Source organism: Hypoxylon fragiforme (genome assembly GCF_022984875.1).
Source record: "Hypoxylon fragiforme strain CBS 206.31 chromosome Unknown GGS25scaffold_2, whole genome shotgun sequence".
NCBI classification, from domain to species: Eukaryota; Fungi; Ascomycota; class Sordariomycetes; order Xylariales; family Hypoxylaceae; genus Hypoxylon; species Hypoxylon fragiforme.
Genome location: NW_026054757.1, coordinates 1,454,141 through 1,478,696, shown reverse-complemented (window position 1 = coordinate 1,478,696; position 24,556 = coordinate 1,454,141). Strand labels below are relative to the sequence as shown.

Here is a 24,556-nt window from a genome sequence, read left to right as displayed (position 1 = left end):
ACGCGGTCACCTGATGACCCGCAACTATTTGCCAAAGAAGTCGCGTCTCTTCGCCTATTAACCTACCTGGTTAGGTTAGGGTAATACAAATCAATTATTGTAAAAGTTTCTGGCGCGTCTTCTTTACATCCATGCATGTACACTTGTCCTACCTCACTTATTTGCCTTGTTCAAGCATTTGCAATTTTCTGTTTCTTCCACTTTTTTTCTCTTATTTTCTCCCTGATGCCACTTAATTATACCCCAGTGCCATTCTTCAACTAAATTCAACTTTATCAACTTTATTAGTTGACTCAATGTCTAAAACTTGCTAGAGCCTTCATCCTTTATAGACATAGCTCACAAACCCCCTCCACACTTCGGCGTGAGTTGACGATACTCCAAGAAACTTCAAGATGGGCTTTGAAGACTCAGGGGAACCTCCCGCCAAGAAGAGAAGATTCTTTGCAGACCTAGAGGTAGAAAACAATCTAGATTTACATTGCTTGCCGAAGAATTTGTCCCTCACGGAGAAGACGGCCAACCATGCCAGCCATCACACCCCACTACCGATCCCCTCTGGCACCCTCTCAACAGAGCCTACCTCTGAACCGGACCACACAACGATCTTCGACGAGGATACTTTTCAAACCATAGTGGGAGACAAGGTCGATTCAGAAGCCCTTGCCATAATCGGGAATCGTTGTGGGGACGACCTCCAGCGGGCTGTGAATATGTATTATGATGGTACCTGGAAGAGTTATCGGACACCCAAATGTCCCAAGAATATCGCTACGGTTTTCCCAACTCGCGTCTCCCCATCTTCTGTTAACTCCAAAGAACTCGATCCACTACCTTTGCGATCTGCATCCTCACACTCTATGCCAGAAGTTCGATATATCGGTGCTCTCGGCGTGGAGGGATGGGCTACTCGAAGTGGAACAAAGCTTATCAATCATGGAGATGTTGTCAAGATCGAACGCCAGAAGATCAATGCGGTTGCAGCTAGACGGGTTGACGTTATCGTGCGATTCACCGACGCTCGGGGGACGGAAATTGGTCGATTAGCCAAAGACACCGCGAATTGGGTTTCTTCGCTTATGGATCAAAATGTTTGCACATTCGAGGGTAGCTGCGTGTACGCGCCCGAAAGGCTGCGGACAAACGACACTATATTCTTGCAGTTACGCTGTTTCTTAATGAGATCTGCTTTCCAGAACAACGGGCTTCAATTATCAAATAACCGTTCAACTGGCCATTTTGAGGAGAAGGAAACTACTGAGGAGCGAGGCTTGCGCTTGCGACAGGCGTCTCTCGTACGATTGTTTCAAGAGATCAACCTCACGCCTTCAACAGGCAACGCGGCAGCTGCCAGGAACGCCAGACAGGGTCTTCTTAATGCCGTTGAGATGACTGACAAGAAGAATGACGGCACAAAGTCTAGCACTCCTGGTTCATCGCCCCCATTGGAAGATGCTGAAGATGGTCAGGAACTTGAGCAAGGTCAGCTGGATGCGCTTTATCGGAAAGCTCAATCATTTGACTTTGATACGCCGGAGGCTGAACCCGCCGAAACATTCAACATGACCCTTCGCCCATACCAAAAGCAGTCATTGCATTGGATGCTAGCGAAAGAAAAAGATCGGAAGAATGATGCTCGTGAAGCCTCGATGCACCCTCTCTGGGAAGAATATATTTGGCCCACAAAGGATGCCGATGATAAGGACATATCTCAGGTTGACGGTCAGCCTAGCTTTTATATGAACCCGTATTCTGGTGAGATGTCATTAGACTTTCCTGTGCAGGAGCAGCATTGCCTTGGCGGCATACTCGCCGACGAGATGGGTCTTGGTAAGACTATACAAATGTTGAGTCTTATTCACACCCATAAATCCGAGGCAGTAGTTCAACGTCTAGGTACATCTCTCAGCTCTAAACATGAGCTACGGAAGTCTTCCGCCTGGTCTGGTGTTGTTCCCGCGCCTAAGACAACTCTAGTGGTCGCACCAATGTCATTACTTGCGCAGTGGCAAAGTGAAGCTGAACATGCTTCTAAGGAGGGTACACTGAAGTCTATCGTCTATTACGGCAACGATAAAACCAATAACCTCCAAGCATTATGTTGTGATGCTAATCTTGCCTCTGCCCCTGATATGGTTATCACGAGCTATGGGGTAGTGCTCTCTGAGTTTACTCAGATTGCTTCTGTAAACGGTTATAAGTATGCACACAATGGTCTATTCTCATTAGATTTCTTTCGAATTATCCTTGACGAAGCACATAATATTAAAAATCGGCAGTCGAAAACTGCTAAAGCTTGCTACGACCTATCGGCTACCCATCGCTGGGTTCTAACTGGAACTCCTATCGTAAATCGCCTGGAAGATCTTTTCAGTTTGGTCAGGTTCCTTAGGGTTGAACCTTGGAACAACTTTTCCTTCTGGCGAACCTTCATTACTGTTCCATTTGAGTCCAAAGACTTCATGCGCGCTCTAGACGTGGTACAGACCGTATTAGAGCCTTTGGTCATGAGAAGGACAAAAGATATGAAAACACCCGATGGGAAACTGTAAGTTGGGACCACCTATTTGTTGCAACTGAAGAAGGGATGCTGACGCCAATTAGCCTCGTTCCTTTACCTCCAAAATCCGTTGAAGTTGTTGAAGTCGAACTATCGCGGGCAGAGCGAGATGTTTACGATTATATCTTCAATAGGGCAAAGCGGACATTTTCTGCCAATGTTGAGAAAGGAACTGTCATGAAGGCTTTCACTACTATTTTCGCTCAGATTCTCCGTCTCCGTCAGTCTTGTTGCCACCCAATCCTGGTTAGGAACCAGGATATCGTAGCAGACGAGGAGATCGCCGGTGCAGAAGCAGATGCGGCTGTTGGATTTAGCGACGATATGGACCTTCAGTCTTTAATCGAACGATTCACCGCGACAACTGGGGACGAGAAAGATGCCAATGTCTTCGGTGCTCATGTTCTCCAGCAAATTCGAGACGAAGCTGTTAACGAATGCCCTATCTGTACCGAGGAGCCAATGCTTAACCAGACGGTCACTGGTTGCTGGCACTCTGCTTGCAAGAAATGTCTTTTAGATTATATAAAGCATAGCACGGATCATCATCAGATACCGAGATGCTTCAATTGCCGCGAGCCTATCAACGGTCGCGACTTATTCGAAGTAGTCCGACACGACGACGACCCGGATGTTGTTCAAACTTCGTCGAAGATCAGTCTTCAGCGTATAGGTTCTAACGAGTCTTCAGCAAAAGTCGTTGCGTTGATGGACCACCTACGAAATCTGCGTAGGCAACACCCCCGAATCAAGTCGGTGGTATTCAGCCAGTTCACTTCATTTATGTCGCTTATCGAGCCTGCACTTACGAAAGCCAACATGCATTTCCTGCGTCTCGACGGCTCCACTAATCAGAAAGCTCGCTCCGCCATACTTAGTCAATTCAAAGACTCGAACAAATTCACCATCTTATTGTTAAGTCTACGAGCCGGTGGCGTAGGCCTGAACCTAACGCAGGCCAATCGTGTCTTCATGATGGATCCTTGGTGGAGCTTCGCTGTTGAGGCTCAGGCCATTGACCGTGTGCACAGGATGGGCCAGGAAGAGGAGGTCAAAGTTTACCGGTTCATTGTTAAGGATAGCGTGGAGGAAAGGATGCTGAAGGTCCAGGACCGAAAAAAGTTCATGTAAGTGCTATCCCTCGGCTTTTTCTGCTTTGTTGCTCAACTAACGCGTCGCCCCGCAGTGCCACTTCATTGGGCATGATGACGGATGAAGAGAAGAGGCTCCAAAGAGTCGAGGACATTAAGGAGTTGCTGAGCTGAGTGGGCTGATCTTGACTGGCCACTAAAAAAGGACGAGCTGTGTTGATTGTTTGTTGCTATTTAGATGGATATACCCTCTTCATGGGAAAGGGGGTGAGTGGGAGGGCGTCTGCTTTGGAAGTAACGCCTAAGATACTGGGATTCACGACGGTGGGTGTAGAATACTCGGGCGGCGCCTTATAGAATCATTGTCATGAACTGCTCAAAAATCAATCTAAGAGTATGGGGGGGTACGGTATTAGAATTAGGTAGGGTAGCTGGGATACCTCTGTATGAAGGGACAGGAGGTCTCATAAGAGAATAGGTGCCTATATATATTGATTGCCCTTGCTCTTCTTATGAGAGGTGGTCGAAGAACAAAAGATGAGATTAGCCACCCGCGCATCTGTAGGCGAGTGACGAGCACCTTGAGAGCAGAAGTTGCTGTCCTTACAAGTATCCTAGCCTAGCCTAGCCTAAGTAGGTAGGTAGGTAGGTACGTACGTATTTAGGTATGTATGATTGGTTTTGCTCAGATTTAGTAGCCACGTGAGGCAATGCAGCTAGCTAGGTAGCTGTATGGTGAGTGGTGCATGCTGATGGATTTATACCTACTTTAAAAGGATGGTTACTCTCTCTCTCTCTCTCTTGACCCTTTTCGTAGATATAGTGCCTATTAACCTAACTAGATACCTAGGTGTCTACCTAAGGATGTAGAACGTCCAAAAAAAAAAAGTGATATCATCCGCTCAGTTGACATGGAAAGGAGGGTATGTAGGAGTTGGCTTAGTCAAGAAAAAAGGGGGTGAGGGAGGGGAGGGGAGGGGAGCGGCTGGGATTGTAGGTATACAGCAACAACCGCTGATATTAGTTTATAAAAAAAAAATCCTTTCTTGGGTGATTGGATATGTGTAAGTATGATTCTAGAATCATATCATGTGCTTCATTATTAAAACTATTTCTAATACTTGTTTGTGTATATAGATCTAGATCTAGATGATGATGATGATGATGATGATGATGATGGAAGGTCGTTTCTTTCTTTTTCTTTTTCTATGATTCCCATTAACAACAATCTCCGTTAGTGGTTTCTGCATACCTACTACCCAGGTATACAAATGCCCTTATTAAGAAGGTACCGTAAATATATATATTCATCCTAAAGTTTCGTGCCGAGAGAGAAGTAAAAAAAAAAAAAAAAAAAAGGATATGCAGAAGGTTGTCCCTCATGAAACTCGTATGTATATAAACCCCCACCCGCCTTGACTGGCCGTGATGCGTAGGAGGTGATGCTATGCTGAAGATATAGGTATGTAAGATGGAAGATGACTGGAACAATGGAATCAAAGTAACCTCAAAAAATGAATAAAACAAGAAAAAATGAAAATGCTGTTATCAAAAACTGAAAGGGCGTATTAGTTCAGTGGGTGGTTTCCTTAGAAAAGGTATAAGGTATTGCCCATGAGTGCTCTTAATTCGGAAATATAAGTTGCGAAAACGCTGTATATGCTGGCTTGCAAGAGCCGATTTCACATAGATGTGGCTTTTCAGATGCACACCATTTACTAGACTGACGATCAAGACTCTGTCGAGCTGCCCACGTCGCTCACTTCTTCCGGAGTCGTGTCTAGAGTCAATTTTTCGTACTGCTTGAACAGATAGTCAAGCGTTTTCCTAGTGGGGGCACTACAATCGGTGACGGATGGCGCAATGGGCGCCACCCACTGCGCCTGGACGTACTGCACCATGAGGTTTTCGTCGTCAGTTGCAGCGTTGCTTGGGGGTGGGGAAGATGTAGGTGATGACGCGAAGATGTGTGTCCGTAGCAGGTCAACATCATTGGCCTTCATGCGGTCACGGAGGAGTCGGTATACAAGTACCGCAATATGGTAATTGCGGGCTTGATCATAGAGACCCTTGGCACAAAGAATTAGCGTCGACCGTAATGATTCGAAGGTCGCGGGGGGCAACGTTCTCGTCGGTACTGATGTGGATGAATCTGAACCTAAACCCTCTGTATTGCCGAGCTTGAGAAGCATGTTGTCGCCCAAAAACACCAGCCAATGCATCAGTAATGGGTCGTATGACTCGTAGCTATGACGGAGGTAATAGAGTCGTAGTAGAGTCTCAAGGCGAACCTCTGCATGGGTAATGACGTTTTGCCATGTGAGGTCCAATGTGGTTCCTGACTGTATCAGGAGGCGCACGAGAACCATAATGGTACCATAATACTCCAAGCTAGTACATCGATGTCACCCAGTCAGCCTACGATGTCGGTTGTATACTATAATTGTATGCTACCTAGGTATAAGGAGAGCGAGGTAGTTTACTCACTGAATTTTGATTTGGTCTGGCAGCACAATTTTTGTCGGGGTGAGCGGGTCTGGGAGGTTAGTGAACCACATATCCAATCTAGACTTGCATTCTAGAATTTCCCCGGGCGTCACTATGGGAGGCTTATCCTCTTCAAAAAGCTCCGATGCCATGGCATTCATCATCTTGCGTAGCTCGAAGTTGCATTTGATAGTAGTGCCGAGATGAACAGGGTATACCGTCTGGCTCATTGGATAGCGTATCCATATCTCCCCATACCATTGAGGGTCAACCGTGGGATCGGGCAGCGGGAACGCTGGGGCTTCTCTGATTAATGGGGGCATGGTGAAGTAAAACTGCTGCCAACTATGCTAACGTGTTTAGTATAGAGCGGTGTAGGTAATGAGCTGCATTCACATACGCTTGCCAGCAAAACAATCCCCAGGCAGTAAATGCCCGTGCTCTCCTCAGCTTCTCGTTGTCCGTGCCTGTAGTAGGGCTGAACATATCTTGATCCATGGCCATGACTATGGCTTGCATCAAATATGACGTGCCAACCTTATCCATAGCTGTCGTGATTGCCACGATGCTAAGAAGGACGGCCGCTTGAATCGTCGTCAGGGTTTTGGCGCTCTTCCGGCTCTCTAATTCCCAGAGTCTCTTTGCCTCCGCCAGGAATTGGTATCCTAGATTCTGAGGGATCCAAAATTTGGCACGGTTTGGAACGTCACGATCCATATGCTAGGGGGGGATTAGCCAATAAGTAAGATGCCTAGGCCATGACCGATCTACGACGTGGACTTACGCATGCGGCTGCAAGCACAGCATTGACTAGCAGAGACGAGCAGAACCGAGTGTGTCCAGACGCGAGATCTTTGAGGAAATATGTCATTTGAAAGGAAGCAGTCCAAGCGTGTTGGAACATGACATATGAATTGAGCAGCTTTCTTAAAAGGTGGTTGTCTGATGTTACAGAAGTCCATTGCGAGATGTTGAGGTTCGAGAAAACGGGATCAACGATCTGAGCTGCATGGTAGGGTTTGAGATATCGGTCATCTCCATACCCTTGACGTTGAGACTCATGCTGAAAACCATGAGAAGGAGGAGCACGAAAGGTGGTCTCGTAGACAAAAGATCGCAAGTAGAGGTTGTCCGACACCAAGATGGAAGCTGGCATGTCAGTGATGTAGGGAAATTCGTATCGGCGCCGAGCTTCAGGGGCCAAGGAGAGCTGTATGAGAAGATCTCCATCCTTTGCGTGACGCAAGATAGAACTGACATCGTTGCCAGATCGGATCCTTCTCAGGATCTCGAGAGATTCGGTCTCGGTCTTGGTTTTGAGGAGATCATAGAGCTCTTCGTAGGGGGTGATTCGGTTTTGCAACTCGCTATGCTTCCGTTTCAAGGCCTGCGAGTGTGTTTCTTTTGGGGCCGTAGCATATCGACAATCTGTCCCATGTCTCACACAGAGACCACATCTTGGGCGTTCAGCGTTACACTGGGAACACACAAGGACAAGACCCGGTTGGTTAGCTTATGTATAGATAGTCATAGATATAGTTATTGTGAACTTGTGACAGGTAACACTCCTTCATGAATCAATATCTTAGGCATATATATACCTAGGTAGGTAATAAAAACAAAAACACCATTACACAAAAACATAATTATCCTCACCTTTGACTTCCTTTTCCGGCAAGCTTCACACGCAGCCGTCACTTGTCTTCTACCCCTCGAGCCCGCATCTGCAGATCTGCCTTGACCCGACCCGCTGGTTGGGGCTGGTGCAATTGAAAGCAGTCGACGTTTGCTAGGACCAGGACCGTTTGGGTCATTTGGGTCAGACTCCATTGCCTGATGGCAAGGCAGGGTAATAAATAGGTAGTAATATAAAATATAAAAAACTGATTAGGTTATTAGGTTATATTTTTGTGCTTGTCCAAAGGTTTAAAAATGAGGCGGTGGTAACTGGGTTACTTGGTAACTTGGTAACTTGGTAACTCTTGACGTTTACCGTTTACCGTTTACCGTTTGTCGTTTTGTCGGTGGAATAAACCTTGGGAGCTTGGAATATCCTTGGAAACCTTGCAACACTGACAACGGTCGTCACACAGCTTCGATTTCTTCTGGTACTGGTTACACAAGACACGGAGTTTTTCCCGGCTTAGCTCAGGTTCAACATTTGCCCATGTGTACATGTGATGTGGAAAGTAACACGTACCTGACAGGTATTTGTCTGTAGAAGACTGTAGGAATAAGTACTGAGATAGTACCTACACACTTGGCAGAGTTTCTAACCTAGATCCAGCTGGACTAGCGGGTCTAGCCGTTCTAGTGAAATCCGCGGAGAGATCTCCACAGAAAAAAGACCATTGTGTGAGGATACATACTAATTAACTCTTTTCTTCAATCAACAAAACTTGACTAGTGAAAATTATAAATAACAAGGAAGGATCATCATTGATTGATTGATGGCTGCCTATTTTCTTTATTTTCCCTTATTTCCTTATTTCCTCTCTGTAAATGATTTCAAAGTTAAATATTTGACCCTTTAACTTTTTCCCCTAGGATACATATGTACACTTACATACCTATGTAAAAGATTATCTGAGGTAATGGATATACATAAATATCCCCAATGCGAGTCAGTCATTGCTACTGAGATCATTACTGAAATCAGGTAACGCTTTAACCGCATGTAGGTTAACACCTATGGTCTTCTTGCATCCATGGATGTATGTAAATCTTCTCTGTCTGTCTGTGGCTTCCGACTTCTTTTCAAGTTATTACTATGTAGAGAAGTGAGAATGAACAATAGCACGAATCGAAGGACGTGCCTTTGTCATTTATATAGCTAAAGCAGCACTGCCAACCAGTAGTTTTGGTTCAAACAATGTCATCTCCATATGTGTGATCACTGTGATGCCTACCTACCCTAGTGCCTAGGTACAGTAGGCAGGCATACGAGCAGGGCCATCCCATCTTTCGTATAGCTTACTAATTAAGGTTAAGTCTTCCACGTTCAATGTTACACTAGTTACCTACATGTAGGTTAGTAAATTCTAATCCGGGTACCTAGGTACCTAGTATCTATCGCGCCGCCCAGATCTTCAATGTTTCAAAGTTGACTTGGCATCGCCTAACTACATAGTACTTGTACTAACCTACATATGTACATACTTATCTCCATGTCTGTCCAGCCTGAGCATTCTACATACATGTAGTTATGTACTGCATGTTCGTTCCTTAAGCCACCTTCATACTACATACATAGTGGTGATATGCACCTCCTTACTCAGGAAACATAACATTCATATCAAGGTTTATTCATTTGTAGGTTTGGTTGTTCCCTATGTTGTCGTCTCCCCATTGTCGTGAAGCCGCCAAGTTTCCAAGGTCAACCGCATTGATTCGTACACCGAAGGTCCGGGAGTGCTAGCTGGAACTACGGCGGTTCGGGAAGGCAACAAGGAAAAGACGGGAGAGACACCATCATAAGAAAGAGACAAGCCTTGGAATGGATAGTTCAAGTTTTTCTAGAACCTCAAAAAGCCACCCGCCAAGCAAATGATATTGAAATCGCCTGGAATCGTCTAATCGAATTATTGGACAGCTTCCTACCTAGGCAAACCACTATAGCCAACTAACCGACAGAACTGCTGTAATGGGAGTTTCCCGGCTTAGGTATTCGGGCCCCGGGGGCGGAGAGGGGATTGGTTGGGCATGTTCCTGAACACAGTCAGACCGATGGAACCCGTATTCGATGCGATCGACTTGTAATATTCTAATTGCAACCTCTTGTAGCGCTGGCTGTAGTCTTGGTGTTACTGTATCTCTTGAAGATTTCTAAGTCATGCTTGCTTGCTTGCTTGGTTGGCTGAGTTGAGTTGAGTTGAGTTGAGTTGAGTTGAGTTGAGTTGAGTTGAGTTTTCCGCCTCATTCATCGCAGAGGCTGAACAATCGGCGACGACCAAAGCTCCGAAAAACAACCTTACTCACACATCGGTATTCGGTGTACACTAAAAGGGGGGCACAGGAATCGGCCCTTGGAGGGTATCAATGATAACGTACTACGACAATCCGGAGAGCCGCCTGCTACCGGCCGAGTCGAGACTCAAACTGTAAAGCCTTATTAATACGGCCGCGGGTATGGCGTGCGCGCAAGCGATATACTCGTTTTCATTCCAGATCCCGTATTGTAACTCACAAACCCCACGAACCTAGCCGTCCTGTCTTCATGTCTAGGTATCTAAGTAGGTTAGGTATGATATCTTATACGAGAATGGAGAAGAGTCACGCTGTCACCTACATAGTAGAGAACTTTGCCAAGAACCTCCATCGACGTGGGTATATACTCTTGTCCTGCCTCTCTCGGCAATTGCTACGAGACACGCCAGAGAAGTAACCATATTTACCCCCAAGCATTCTTTGTTATATAACAAAGGGGAGCTTGTTGATTGGCCGGCTCAATACATGGGAGGAGGGATCGGCGAGCAGGGACCATCACATAGCTATGTATGCACCGCGATTCCTGTTGAATATCGAAGAGCGTCTATCAAGATAGGGTGGCATAATTGTGCGCCAAGGGCTGGGCACAGGAGAAAATGCCGGGGTATAGGCCAGAATTCGACTGTTGCCGTCCTAGTCTACATATTAAAACTGTCATCCACCTACCCTTTTAGGTAGATTGGGATGCTACGACAGTATCTACGCACATGATGCCATTGCCCACGACATCCGAACCCTCGTCGATATGCGATCAAGTGCATTGGCGCATTGGCATTACGGCTTCTTGATCCGGGCGCCTTTTCACGGCAGCTAATCACTTTGGGTATATAAGGGTCGGGCGGCCATGTGAATCTCTTAATTACTTTGGCTATGCTTCTCTGTGCCTAACTCCCGACAATCCAAACTCGTATGTGGCCGTAGGATAGAACCTGAGAATTCGTCAAGCAAGATGAAGTACTCCTTGAACGCAGTCGCCCTCGCGGCGCTTTCCAGCTTCGCGGCTGCAAAGGAGATGCCACCAGACGAGATAAAAGCAGCAGAGCTCTTCGACAGTGGTATTCGACACCAGAATATTATGGAGGCTAAAGAGGTACGTGCATTCATTTTTCCAAGTATTGTTTGAGCTAATCATGCTAACGATAAAGCCATAGTCATACTGGGCCAGCCGAAGAGAGCAGGGTCTTTTCGACTCCAGCCAATACAAGAGCATGGGCGCTGCCGCCGACGTGGTTCCTTGCGTAAACGGCATTGCAGAATACATTGCTGGCGACCCTCTCTATACCTTCAAGTGCAACGGTCTAGACCTGTACGACTTCCAGTCACACGCCGATCTCGGCAGCAACGGCGGCGAGGGTGCTGGTTCATGGGGTTGGACTAGCCCGGAAGGCCGCGAATTCGTTGCCATCGCTCAGTCCGACGGTTCCGCCTTTGCTGAAATCAGCCCCGAAGGCAAGCTTATCTACCTCGGTCGATTGCCACAATACCCTGATGCCGAGCCCTCGCTATGGCGCGAGATCAAGGGCTACAAGAGCTCGATTGTCATTGGCAGTGAAGCTGTCAACCACGGTGTCCAGGTCTTTGACATGGCTAAGCTGCTCGATGTCGACCCGGCCAGCCCCGTCACCTTCAACAACGAGGATGACATTGCCCACTTCAACGGCCTTCCTTCTGGCCGATCCCACACGGTTCAGACCAACGAGGAGGTGGGCTATGCCGTCGCCTCCGGCTCACAGCCGCGTACCGATGCCTGCAAGTCGGGTTTGATCTTCATCGACCTGTCCGACCTATCGAACCTGACATCGCCAGGTTGCGCCGCCGACGACGGCTACGTGCACGACGCGCAATGTCTCATCTACCGGGGACCGGACGAGAAATACGTGGGTGAGGACATCTGCTACGGGTACAACGAGGATACCTTGACTATCTACAACGTGACGGACAAGGCGCACACTAGCGTCATCTCGCGCACGTCGTACGAGGGCGCCAGCTACACCCACCAGGGCTGGCTTCTCGATACCCAATGGCAGCAGTACCTTGTGCTCGACGACGAGTACGACGAGTACGACCACGTTGGTCTCGGCGAGCCGGGCTACCCCATCACGTACATCTGGGACGTGTCGTCGCTGGAGGCGCCCAAGCAGACCGGGTACTACAAGGCCACACGCAAGGGCATCGACCACAACCAGTTCATCGACGGTGACTTTGCCTACCAGAGCAACTACGGCGGCGGCCTCGTCATCCTCGACATCTCCTCGATCCCGTCGGACCCCACCGGCGCCGGCGTCAAGGAGGTCGCCTACTTCGACATCTACCCCGAGGATGACGACGCTGAGGGCGGTGGCCAGATCGAGTTCCAGGGCACCTGGAGCCACTACCCCTACTTCAAGAGCGGCTACATCTTGATCAACACCATTGAGCGTGGCGCTTACGTCGTTAAGCGATCTTAAGATGGGGAAGTGTGTAGCTTAAGCGAAGGAAGATCTTTGGTGGCGTCGTCTATCGATTTAGATTAGCTTCGCATTCTTTGTAATATCGTATATAGACATGAATTCATGAAATTTACATAACCAAAAGGAAAACAGTGAATGTGCTTAACTCGTGTGATCATCCTTACTTAGGTAGATACGCACGCAAAGTGCTCAGGAACTTGGAACTTTCGCCTACCGTACACGCCCTTAGCTTCCATTCGTGGCAGATTCCACCGTAGTATCCTTATTCGCAGCAGGCTGTCCCTTCCCCTCCCCTTTCTCCTTTCTTTCCCCCCTCTCCCGTAACAAATACTCCCCACCCCTCCACGCCTTATAAACCCCATACAGCCCCTGAAACGGCCTAACCCGTCGCAGAGCCGCGGGCATTCTCGAGACCTCCCCATCATCGTCATCTATCTTAACCTTGACTTTATCATACACGCTCGGCAGATGCGAGGCGCCGTAGGCGGCGCGCACGGCGTCGTACGCGCCGCGGTCGTAGGTCGCCCAGAACTCGGCCTCCGTGTAGAACGCCTGCGCGTACAGGGTCTTGGTGCCGCCGAGGGCGTGGGCCCGGTGCTCGATGGAGCGGTTGAGGCGCACCAGGTCTGCGGGATCGCGGGAGGGGGGGGCGGGCCCCCAGATGCCGAAGTTGAGGAGGAACTCTGGGTGCGGGTCGGCGTCGGGATTGTTGTTGTTGTGGGAAGACGAGAAGTGCGCGTGCAGCCCGTGCGCGGAGTCGGGGTCGTCGCGGCGCGCGCGCACGGGGCACAGCCATAGGGGGTAGGTGGGCAGGTTGGCGTCGAGGAAGTGGTGGAAGGCGGGGGAGTGGGGGAAGGGGATGCCGACGTCTTGGATGATGTAGGTGGAGGATAGCCCGCTCGCGTGCAGCGCGTGGTACATGACGCGCGCGCGCATGAAGCGGTCGAGGAGGAGCCGGGTCGCGCGGTTGAAGGGCGTGAGGAAGTAGCGGAACGCGTACCGCGCGACCCAGAACCCGCCGCGGTCCCAGCGGAAGAGGTAGTCGGTTAGGGGGATGTAGTGGACGACTGCTTTTTGCTCTGCCTTCGCCTTCGCCTTCGCCTTCTGCGCCACCTTCTGCACGTCGAGGTAGAACCACGGGTCCTGACGCCGCAGGTACCGTCGCGGCTTGGCATCGGGCACGGCGTCGACCAGGCGGCCGGAGCAGATGACAAACGACTGCGCCGAAAAAGCGACGGCGTCGACGTACTCCACGGCCGGGTCGGCGATCTCCTCCTGGATCTTCTGGCTCGCGGCCGCGAAGCTGGATGCAGGGTAATGCGTCAGCTCGACCAAGTCCTTGGCATCTCTCAGCTGGACCTCCAACAGCGTGACGACGCCGAGGGTTCCGAAGGCGGACGCGGCGCCCCAGAACAGGTCCGGCCTCTCGGTCTTGGACGCGCGCAGGGTCTCGCCGCTAGCCAGCACGATCTCGATCCAGTTGACGGTCGAGTCGAAGGGGCCGTGGCGGCACGAGCTGCTCTCGCCGGCCATGCCGCTGAAGCCGCCGCCGACGGTGATGCCCGGGAATTCCATGACGACGAGCGGGACTAGGCTGTTTTGCAGGGCCGCGGCGACGAGCTGGTCCATGGGGACGTTGGGCTCGACGAGGGCGGTCTTTTTGGTCTGGTCGATGGAGAGGACATGGTTGAGGTTGCTGGTGTCGACGGTGTTGCTGCGGCTCTTGTCTGAGGTGCGCGTGCTGTTGGTGGTGCCGTGGTAGACTCTGAAGGGCTGGCGTTGGGCGTAGAATTGCTCTAGACGTTTAGAGATGGATATGACTGCTTCTTTATGAGAGTCCATACTCGCTGGAGAGTATGTAGGGTGGGATATGAGTATGTGTTTGGGTTGGTTCGTGAAATCGATGTTGTTTCCTTGAAGTTATTGAGACACCTAGGTAAATATGTACTTAACCACTGGCAATAAACTCATGCTATATGCATATATTCCAGGTTAGCCCAGGCCCCTATTACGTACCCCTGCATCTTTCCTTGTCTTCGGTTATAAGCCCCTATCTCCATGGCCAGCACAGCCCTCGAGGTACACATTCCTACGGATCCAGTGCCTTGGAATCTCACTGTTTGGAACACACTCCCCATAGTTACCTAGTGGCTGCATGATGACTGCCGACTTCAGTGACTGCCTACTTAGGGTACCTTGTCGCTGTCGTCATGTGGCTTATGGTTTCGGTATATAATGATCGGAGTTATATAACTGAACTACCTAACTTAGCCAAATTACTAACAGCTGTTGTACAATGTGTGATGGAACAATACATAGGTCAATCTTTACCTACCAAGCAAACTTCTGGTTGACCAATTCTTCGGACAAACTCCACATCCTCTCCGCTTGCTCGCTTGAGACAGCTTCCGGGGTCGCTTTGTCAGAGATTTGGCAATCTGCCAGAAATGCTCCCAAGTTCTCCTTGCCGTCCTTGTTCTCCGGTAGCCCGAGCTTCGGGTCCAGCGCCGCTACAAGACTCGTCGAGGCTCCCCCACCCTGAGTTTTCCAAGTGAGACGCCCCGCGGCTTCCATACGCTTGAGCGCCTCCAACTTTTCCGTCTGGTACGCTCGGAGCAGCTCGGTCTGGATCGTCCCCGGATGGACCGCGAGACTGAGGATCCCGTACTTGGCGTACAGCCTCTGCGTCGCGCCGACGCTGAACAGCACGTTCGCCACTTTGGACTGGTTGTAGGCCTCGAGTGAGAGATACGATTTCTCCTCTGGATCTATCTCCCCCCACATTTTCTGTACTTGGTAGTTGGGCTGCTCTGCCTCGGGAAGATCTTTGTTCTTCTTGTCGAAGTTGCGATCACTCCACCGCGGGCGCGCTACGGTAGGGGAGCCGGAGGTGACGTTGATGATTCGGGTACGTCCCTTTGGATTCTTCTCTGCGGCCTTGAGAAGCTTGGGCATGACCAAGCAAGTGAATAAAAAGTGGCCGATGTGGTTAGTAGCAAAGTGAATCTCGATCCCATCCTCGTTGATCGTGCGCTCGGGGATGTTCATGATGCCCGCGCTGTTCACGAGGATATCGACAGCAGGTATGTCTTCCCAGGAAAGCAGCTCATCGGCAGCAGCCCGGACGGTTTTCTGCGTGGACAGATCAAGCGTAAGGGCATGATAGCTGACTGTAGGATACTCGGCTTTGAGCTCATTAATACTCTCCTGCATCTTTGAGGGGGTGCGACTGGCGATGATCAGGTGAGCAGGGGATTGAGAAGCCTGCATGTTCGATTAGCGCTTCATGTTATACCTAGAAGCTCGCAATTGGCTCGATATTTACAAATGCTTGCGCGGTCGAGAACCCAATCCCTCCACGGTTCACACCAGTTACTAGTATGGTTTTCCCACGAATCTCCTCCGCAAAAGCTTTGGCCACGTCCAAGGCTTCTGTCTCCTTATGGAACTCGGGGTATGTGGTGGCCGTCATCTTGTCGCTAGATAGGTTCGTTGGCTTATCTGTCAAGTGTAAAGGGGCAGCAAAGAGAAGGGAGTGTTAGTCAAGAATGTGAGAAGTCTGACCATGCCATCAGTATTGAGTCTTGACCTCGTTATTCATTTATATATATACCTACACTGCTACCTTAGAAATATATTCCTTCCTATCTCCGCGAAGGTAAGATGCATGAATGTTACCTGATGTCTGGATTTAGCGGATTTAAAATGACTACTTCCAAATATCTTGTAGCCAACACCTCATTTTGCGAGGTAATTTATCAAATGTGAGTTCTCAGGAGTCCGCGGGCACCAGATTTAGAATCTCTTGTAGATGGGATGGCGTGTTGGCTTCCCTAAAGGTACCTAGGTACGCACACATTATCGAAACCGAACGTAATTTATGTTGGAGAATGATGTACTTACTATGTACATGGCACTGAGTGCAACAAAACCCCTTTCCATGGCACGTGATTATCTACCTTAGTATACATGTATCTGGTAGACAATAACTCACTCACAGGATCCTTCTGCTTATGTAACAATACTTGGAGAAGGTGGGATCTATAACCTCGTATTTGCCAATAAGGATCAGCGGACGAAGCCACCATCGTTCGATGAAAGAAGGAACGACGCAGGGTAATAGTACAGTACATGCTATTATTGTAACCTACGCACATAGTTATCAAAGTGCCTCGGTTCGATACCACGTGAAAGCGAACCGCGCTACTATAAGACGTTCCCCAACTAACCATGCCAACCTTGAACTTACAAGGGAGGATTTATTATTTCTTAATCGCATATGTCTAATGTTGAAATAAGAATAAGAATAATTCGTATGTATATAATATATAAATCAAAGATCAATTTATACAATTTATAACAAAATAAGCACAATGGCATACGACGACACCCCCGCCAAACAAACCTCCCCCGTAATAATCGTGGGGGGCGGCCTAGCCGGTCTCGTAGCCGCCTTCGAGCTATCCTCGCGCGGCGTCCGCTCCATCATAGTAGACCAGGAGGGCGACCAGAACCTGGGCGGGCAGGCCTTCTGGTCGCTGGGCGGCATCTTCTGCGTGGACTCGACGGAGCAGCGGCGCCTCGGCATCCGCGACAGCCGCGCGCTCGCCATGCGCGACTGGCTCGGGTCCGCGCGCTTCGACCGCCTCGACGGCGACGACGTCTGGCCCCGCCGCTGGGCCGAGGCCTTTGTCGATTTTGCCACGGACGGCATGGAGAAGTACCTCAAGGCCAGAGGCGTCGGCTTCATGGTCAATGTCAGCTGGGCCGAGCGCGGCGACGGGACGGCTGATGGCCATGGCAACTCGGTACCCCGCTTCCATATCGCCTGGGGCGCGGGCCCCGAGATCGTGCGCGCGTTCGAGGAGCCGGTGCGGGAGGCGGCGAAGAAGGGGCTCGTGGAGTTCAAGTTCAGGCACAGGGTGGACGAGCTGCTGGTCGACGAGAGCGGCCGGGCGTTCGGGGTCAAGGGGCAGATTCTCGAACTGGACCCGGCGCCGAGGGGTGCGAAGACGTCGCGGACGGAGGTTAGCGGTTTCGAGTTCCACGGGTCTGCTGTCATCGTCTCGTCAGGTGGGATTGGCGGGAACGTCGAGGCTGTGAAAAAGGTATGGCCGGTAGGCCGGCTTGGTCCCAAGGTCCCGGAGAACTTCGTCATCGGTGTCCCCGCGCACGTCGACGGCAGGATGATGGGTATTGCCGAGGGCGCGGGCGCCAACTTGGTCAATCGCGATAGGATGTGGCATTACACGGAGGGGCTGCAGAACTGGGACCCGATCTGGCCGAATCATGGAATCCGCGTCCTACCCGCGCCTTCGTCGCTTTGGCTCGATGCTACCGGCAAGCGACTACCACCTTTCCTCTACCCGGGCTGCGACACCCTGGCCACGCTCAAGCATATCTGTAGCACGGGGTACGACTACAGCTGGTTTATCCTGGACCAGACCATCATCGCGCGCGAATTCGCGCTCTCGGGCTCAGAGCAGAACCCCGACATCACCGGGAAAAGCATATGGCAGCTCCTGCTCAACCGCGTCTTCGGGTCCAAGGGCCCCGTGCCAGTGCAGAAGTTCCAGGAGCACGGCAAGGACTTCGTCGTGCGCGACAACCTCGAGGACCTGGTGTCCGGGATGAACGAGCTCGCGCAATCCGTCAGCGGTCCCTTGCTTGACCCCAAAGCCATCAGAGAAGTGGTGGAGGCGCGCGACGCGCAGATGGAGAACAGCTTCTGCAAGGACGCGCAGGCGATGCTGATCCGCAACGGCCGCAACTACTGGCCCGACAGCCGCAGCCGCGTCGCGCCGCCGCACCAGATCCTCGACCCCAAGCACGGCCCGCTCATCGCCGTGCGCATGAACCTGCTCACCCGGAAGACGTTGGGCGGTCTCGAGACGAACCTCGAGAGCAACGTTATGAAGGCGAACGGCGAGAAGTTCCCGGGTCTGTACGCGGCGGGCGAAGCGGCTGGGTTTGGCGGCGGCGGCGTTCATGGCTATAACTCGCTCGAGGGCACGTTTCTTGGTGGATGCATATTCTCGGGCAGAGCGGCTGGACGGGCTATTGCTGATGAGCTGTTGGGGCCAAAATCTAGCATTTGAAAATGAGAGGGAACTAGGTGCGCTTCATTCTTGTGGTCATATTTCACACTTAAGGGATATCGGCAGATTAGGGGGGGGAACTTGTATGTATATAGCGTTCGAAATGTTCTCTGGCAACTAAAACTAAGCGGCGGCGATGATGTATGGTATTTTCTTTTTGGTTATAGCAATGATTGAAATTGAAAAGGGCCAAGCTACGAGGACAGTAAGCGAATTCTGACAGGGTGAACTAACCAAGTAATTGTCATTCTATCAAAAGTAGGTACATAGGCGTGCAAGATATGTAGGCGCTCTTAATATAAATCTGCAATTCTAAGTGAGGTGTATATATACCACCATTCGTGAAATAATATGCTGACGCGACGGACACACCAAAGAACTAAAATATAGGCACACGATGTAAATAAAGAGACAGCCAACCAACTCCACATGATACAGCCACCACCAACCTAACTAACCCTTCGTACTCTCCAGCACCGCCTTAACCATCGCATTGCCGACCTCAATCGCGCCCGGGAACCTGGGCTCGAAGAACTTCTGCGTGACGATAAACCGCTCCTTCCAGGTCTCGAAGTGACCCAACCCAACACACTCAGCCCACCCGCGGGCCGCAAACGTGAACTCGAGGTCGTCGCTGCGGAACGTGTTGTCCTCGACGGCGATGCGCAGCGCGGCGTCGAGACGTCCGTGGTCGCGGAACAGGTGCTCGGTGACGCCCAGCCAGAGGCGGAACAGCGGCGTGCTGCAGATCATGTGGTCGTAGGGGACGATGCCGAGCGCGCTCCAGCAGTCGACCATCGCCAGCAGGCTGAGGTGGTTGTTGGGCAAGGGGGTGTGGTCGACGCGGGGCCCGCCGAGGCTGAACTGGTCCAGGACCTCGTCTTTGAGCAGCGGCTTGCCGGCCCACTTAGGGTCGTGCTCTTTGCCGAAGACTTTTTCTTTGGCGCTGAGAACGCGCACGCGCAGCTCGTCGAGGTGGCCGCCGAGCATCAGCTTGTACAGCTCGGTGACGCTCTTGGCGTACTGGTTGATCTGCTTGCGGGCCTCGGGGTTGAGGATGGCGAGGCCGGCGTAGACGTGCCACTTCTGGCTGTAGATGCGCATGGTTAGGTTGATCTTCACGTTCTCGATGCCGCCGACGTAGCGCGCGCCCTCCCAGGGAAATTGGCGGGTCGAGTGCCATGCCTTGCCCATGCTGAGGAAGGCTGCGTGTGTCACTGCCTGCGTGTCTGCAGTGATACGGTCGTGCTCGTGAGCTGTGAGGTATACGTGTTTCGAATGGAGGCATCGAAGAACTGTCTCAACTTTGTTAAATGATTCGGTCGAAGCCCGGTGCTTAATAAGGACCTGGGATCTGGTGAGCAGGACTATATAGTATAGTTGGCAACGTGAATTTGAGGTATTACTAGTGGTTGGTCCGTTGTGTCTACTTTAGGGCCATGAAGAGAATGGCAGGACACGATGTCTACATCGCTTGGAAGATGATCTTCGAACGCCTTAATCTCGGGGTCTTTACACGACGTTTGTCCACCAACTATGGCCCCGAGTTTGGTTGCTATACGTATGTCTAGTTAGTAGACGTAGACTATGTGATAACTATGATGGGGTCATCATACAAGGGCCGTATTCAGCGACAACACGGCTAATTGATGCAGCTTCAACGCTATAGATGGTATAGTCGCTCGCACGGGATACAAGATGGCCATTTCGGAGAATTTGTATATTGGTCTAGACACCTCTCAGCATGATTTGCTTCTGAGAGTGGATAATTACAGATTATGTACCCTACTAGCAAACTCTTCACACAGACTCTCATACAACTCCTCCCTGTCACAAGCCATGATTCTGGCGATATCCTGTTAGTACGTTTAGAGTAATTTTCGTGATTACGATGCTAAGCCTGTGAATCGTATTGTTAGCATAATGCAGAGAGAAGATGTCAAACAAGATACGATATTGTGAAGGCGCTTCAGACAAAAAATAATTAAGGTAGCTGAGAATTTACATCATGGAAAGCAGACGACAGCCGGGAACCAGAATGGCCTACCCCGAATGCCGAAAGCAATGCTCGAGCCAAATGCACTCAAGTCATCATATGCGAAGGAAGTGTGTTGAAAAAAAAGGAAGCTTGACTTACCGAATAGGTTGACGGAGGCTTAGATGCGACGTGCTCGATCAGACAGACCATGTCTTACCTCCATCCAGCATCACTAAGCCTCCGCGCATACATCTTCCCCATATCACCCATACCAATGATGCCAACAACGAACTTCTTCATGCTTGAAGGCACACTGGAGTCGTTGTCGGCCGCCATGGTGAGAATCCTTTCCTACCGCGATTTACTACCTTGATAGAAAACTAATAATAGTGATACGTTCACATTATTGTAGGTTTCAATAGCTCCTTTACGCTCGCGGGATGGTGAGGTAAAGTACAAACGGTAGATATCACACTGAAGTATGAAGTGTGAAGGGTGAAGAGGTAGGAATGAAGAAAAAAAATTAGTGAAGCGCCGAAAAGTTATGGAAAATTTATGTGGGGCATGAGCTGGGGCCTTATGGGGCTTCCGGTGGTCGGACCAGATTGATCCGATACGGTAGGCCCACTTCTATACGGAGTTACATAGTGTAGTGCCAATCTTTTAACTAAGGTTCGACCCCTGGGCCCTGGGGCCTTGAACCGCCTAGAAGTCCACTAACTTTTTAGGGTAGGTATTAAGACATCCTATCTCTTATAAATCTTGGAGGCCTAGGCATATACATCATATTACACCTGATACCAACGATCACAGAATCATCATACATGATGGCACCTTAAAAATCTTAATCAAACGTCGCCTTTGACTGGTAATATCCTTCTATCGTGGGAGCTATGAACGGCCTATTCGCCCTGGGCTCCAACGGCTCTGGCCAACTTGGCATAGGCCACAAAGAGGACGTCTCAGTGCCCAAGCAGGTCGAGTTTGAAGACGAGGAAGCTTTTTATGATGAAGTTGCACAAATCATAGCCGGGGGAAATCACACCATTATTCTCACCAAGTCTCGAAAGGCATACTGGGCTGGCGACCCATCAACCGGTGCCTGCGGGGTCGTAGGAAAACCCGACGAAGAAGTGTCAAAATTCCGCAAAGTAATACTACCAGTTTCTCCACAGCCTCAGGGGCCTATCTCCAAGGTAGCTTGTACATGGGACTCGTCGGTTTTCGTGTTGGAGGATGAGAACTACAACGCTACAAAACTGTATGCGTGTGGGCCTGTGGCCACTGACTCCGGTTTAGTTGCCGATTTTCCTCCGCCTGGAACAGAAGTTGTATGTATTTCTGCCGGGTTTCGTCACTTGGTTGCTGTATTAGACAACGGGGACGTTTACGGTTGGGGCAATGGCCGAAAGGGACAGCTAGGGGATGTGAGCGATGTAGCCGATCCAAACGGCATCATATCTCGCCCTCGGAGAATCAGTGGGATTTCTTTCAAGGTAGCCAAGGCTGTCTGCTGTCAATATACAACTTGTCTTATTGGTGAACCTGGTGATGGTCGCATACTTGCTCTTGGAGCAGATAAATGGGGACTAAAGAGCACCGCGCCCACTGAGGTACCCAGCTGGAGCATGATAAGTGCAGGCTGGGGGTGCATTTACATCTTAAAACGAGACGGCACACTCGTCGCATGGGGTCGGGATGACCATGGCCAGCTACCACCTCCTGGCCTTCCAGAAATTGAGTGTATCGTCGCCGGCAGCGAACATATCTTGGCTTTGACGAGGAACAGCGAAGTAGTTTCCTGGGGCTGGGGTGAGCATGGAAATTGTGGACCGCAAACCGAGAAATTCGGGGATGTCAAGGGGCGATGGAACGTGCTCGCATCATTGAAGCACTTGTCAGAAGGGTCTAGATTTACAGCTATTGGGGCTGGATGTGCTACAAGCTGGATCAACATTACAGCAGATGGACTTTTCCTTTGAAGGCGCCGTAATTCTTCTCCTAACCATTTAACGGAGAATGATCACAACTTCCTAATCTTGGAAGAGCCCATAACTGCGGACCTCTGAGAGTCGTTGCGTCGGTTCAAAATGTGAGAAATCTTCATCAACGGTATTGGCAGGCCTTACGTCTTGGGTGCCCCCATTTGCCATCATGGTCCTCAAATTCATTGTTGATGTGTTCTAACTTATATTAGCGACTTCTGAGAAAAGGTCTGGAGACAAGGAATGCTCACCAGATCTCCGCTCACATCCCATTCCAACCGTGCATTTTCATCTCCGTCTTCGTCTTCGCCAAGATTGACAGGATCCCAATTATGCTCGTCATCTTGAGGGACAAAGAGCGATTCCGATTCCATTGTGGCCGGGGGTGGTCGCTGAGAAGGACGAGCCATAGATGGTCTTAGAGAAGGAACAAGTTCGGGTCGTGCAGCAGTTGGTTGAGGGGGGAGCTGGGGAGCCGGTGTGGGCGCGTGCGAAGTGGCCCTACTCGCAGCGGCCTCGAGTTGCGGCGCTTTCGATCCTTTCGTGTTGCTACGGACTTTCTTTGCCTTCTGACCTGGTGCCCCCCTTTCACCAATTGTCATCAGAAGGAATTCGCATTTGATTCCGTCGCCATCATACTTGAATTGCATGGGCTTAGATGGCATCGAATAATATGCCGAAATCTGACTACCGAGACATCCAGCGTGTGAGATGATGGCCCGGAAGTCCTTGACGGGGATGACGATATGAAGTTTATCCTCTTCAACGACAAAGTCCTCGAACTCGTCTCGTTCAACAGCAATGGATGTGTGGAGTGGCTTTTTCAAGACCTCTTCTCCATTATTAACCTTCTCAGTGAAGCAAGTGAAGTTCACAGTGTCATCATCCTCGGAATGTATATCGAGGTACTCAATGCCACGGCCAAAATGCTCCATGAACTGGCGTATTGTTCGGGATGGGATTGACCAATGGTTTTTTGCTTGCTCCTTGTCAAACGTGGCGTGTACTGGGGGAGTAACCTCAAATGGAAGTTGATATTTTGTGGTGATCCCTACCTTCTAGTTAGCAGTGAGGATACGAGGGTTAATTGGCAATCGATGATTACGTGCCATTTCGGAATATGATTTTAGCAATGAATCGGCTGTTTTTGCCCGGCTCATCCACTATAGCTACATCGCAACGATCAATCGTGGTGTCTTTATCCCTCTCGTGCGAAGAGTCTCCGCTTCTGACCCTGAACAGGGATAGCAAGGCCTAGACATACGGGTGTGAGAATCTAAGAAAGTGAATACTATTTCGCGAAGCAGCTAGCCTACCCGACTATACAATTTGCAGCAGAATTTCTCGCGGTTCTGAGCTACGCCTTCGAAGTGATACTTGGAGAAGAAGCGATTGGCTGCGAAGGAAAAGGATACGTAGGCTGACTTGGAAAGGTTCAAGGTTGTGAATAACAGCTAGAGTAAAAGAAAAGTCTCAGCAGCAAGTTCCTAGTAGGCAGGCTTATCATAGAGAGGCATACTCTATCCTTTTTGGCTTCGAGGGAAACTTCATCGCTGAATTTACCAAGGCACGCCAACGCATCTCTCAAGGCGTTGACTCCTTCTTCACTCAGGGTAAAATTCAATACAGCCATCACCAAGGATAGAAAGAAGCAGGACACAACTGTACATATAACAATTTACCTTTAGTCCATATCCATATGTTGCTCTGCATGTGTAGGTAGGTACCTACATTTGTAGCTGAAGGACCCGCTTGTTGTCGCCGTAGAATGGGAAAAGGAAAAGCGTGGTCGGCACTGGTCGCGCGTCAAGCTTAAGGTAGTTATGTACCTATGAGATGAGTCAGGAGATGTGGGTCTAACATTGAAATGCTTTAGGTAATCAAATGCTAACTAGGCAGCTCGATTCTTCTTCTCTGCTT

General features: G+C 50.1%; 9 protein-coding genes across 9 annotated transcripts; 4 read left to right on the top strand and 5 right to left on the bottom strand.

Annotated features, from left to right (window-relative positions):
* Positions 1-61: 61 nt before the first annotated feature.
* GGS25DRAFT_475195 (SNF2 family N-terminal domain-containing protein) lies at positions 62-4,270 on the top strand. The gene is made up of 2 exons (XM_049259688.1): positions 62-2,548; positions 2,605-4,270. Exons 1-2 carry the CDS (start codon positions 396-398, stop codon positions 3,689-3,691), a joined length of 3,240 nt encoding a protein of 1,079 aa, XP_049119958.1. The 5' UTR covers positions 62-395; the 3' UTR covers positions 3,692-4,270.
* Positions 4,271-4,799: 529 nt separating this feature from the next.
* Positions 4,800-8,280, bottom strand: GGS25DRAFT_475192 (uncharacterized protein). Its single transcript, XM_049259687.1, has 5 exons — positions 7,795-8,280; positions 6,923-7,615; positions 6,539-6,858; positions 6,139-6,483; positions 4,800-6,042 (listed from the first exon to the last, which is right to left on the bottom strand). The coding sequence occupies exons 1-5, from the start codon at positions 7,966-7,968 to the stop codon at positions 5,382-5,384; spliced, it is 2,193 nt and encodes a 730-aa protein (XP_049119957.1). The 5' UTR covers positions 7,969-8,280; the 3' UTR covers positions 4,800-5,381.
* Positions 8,281-10,939: 2,659 nt separating this feature from the next.
* On the top strand, positions 10,940-12,656 carry GGS25DRAFT_117639 (uncharacterized protein). Its single transcript, XM_049256092.1, has 2 exons — positions 10,940-11,215; positions 11,277-12,656. The coding sequence occupies exons 1-2, from the start codon at positions 11,075-11,077 to the stop codon at positions 12,570-12,572; spliced, it is 1,437 nt and encodes a 478-aa protein (XP_049119956.1). The 5' UTR covers positions 10,940-11,074; the 3' UTR covers positions 12,573-12,656.
* Positions 12,656-14,662, bottom strand: GGS25DRAFT_529107 (FAD-binding domain-containing protein). Its single transcript, XM_049265251.1, has one exon. It carries the CDS (start codon positions 14,415-14,417, stop codon positions 12,801-12,803), a length of 1,617 nt encoding a protein of 538 aa, XP_049119955.1. The 5' UTR covers positions 14,418-14,662; the 3' UTR covers positions 12,656-12,800.
* GGS25DRAFT_117575 (putative short-chain dehydrogenase) lies at positions 14,626-16,458 on the bottom strand. Its single transcript, XM_049256091.1, has 4 exons — positions 16,254-16,458; positions 15,901-16,095; positions 14,907-15,839; positions 14,626-14,833 (listed from the first exon to the last, which is right to left on the bottom strand). The coding sequence occupies exons 2-3, from the start codon at positions 16,045-16,047 to the stop codon at positions 14,907-14,909; spliced, it is 1,080 nt and encodes a 359-aa protein (XP_049119954.1). The 5' UTR covers positions 16,048-16,095; positions 16,254-16,458; the 3' UTR covers positions 14,626-14,833.
* A 301-nt stretch (positions 16,459-16,759) lies between these two features.
* On the top strand, positions 16,760-18,896 carry GGS25DRAFT_475169 (FAD binding domain-containing protein). Its single transcript, XM_049259686.1, has one exon. The coding sequence runs from the start codon at positions 16,949-16,951 to the stop codon at positions 18,671-18,673; it is 1,725 nt and encodes a 574-aa protein (XP_049119953.1). The 5' UTR covers positions 16,760-16,948; the 3' UTR covers positions 18,674-18,896.
* Positions 18,897-21,158, bottom strand: GGS25DRAFT_475166 (prephenate dehydrogenase). The gene is made up of 5 exons (XM_049259685.1): positions 20,869-21,158; positions 20,458-20,518; positions 20,290-20,401; positions 20,080-20,228; positions 18,897-20,020 (listed from the first exon to the last, which is right to left on the bottom strand). The coding sequence occupies exons 1-5, from the start codon at positions 20,985-20,987 to the stop codon at positions 19,127-19,129; spliced, it is 1,335 nt and encodes a 444-aa protein (XP_049119952.1). The 5' UTR covers positions 20,988-21,158; the 3' UTR covers positions 18,897-19,126.
* Positions 21,159-21,208: 50 nt separating this feature from the next.
* On the top strand, positions 21,209-22,896 carry GGS25DRAFT_117407 (RCC1/BLIP-II). Its single transcript, XM_049256089.1, has 2 exons — positions 21,209-22,743; positions 22,849-22,896. Exon 1 carries the CDS (start codon positions 21,545-21,547, stop codon positions 22,631-22,633), a length of 1,089 nt encoding a protein of 362 aa, XP_049119951.1. The 5' UTR covers positions 21,209-21,544; the 3' UTR covers positions 22,634-22,743; positions 22,849-22,896.
* Positions 22,737-24,458, bottom strand: GGS25DRAFT_117439 (Rad9-domain-containing protein). The gene is made up of 5 exons (XM_049256090.1): positions 24,368-24,458; positions 24,156-24,298; positions 23,953-24,090; positions 23,746-23,890; positions 22,737-23,687 (listed from the first exon to the last, which is right to left on the bottom strand). The coding sequence occupies exons 2-5, from the start codon at positions 24,267-24,269 to the stop codon at positions 22,840-22,842; spliced, it is 1,245 nt and encodes a 414-aa protein (XP_049119950.1). The 5' UTR covers positions 24,270-24,298; positions 24,368-24,458; the 3' UTR covers positions 22,737-22,839.
* Positions 24,459-24,556: the final 98 nt, after the last annotated feature.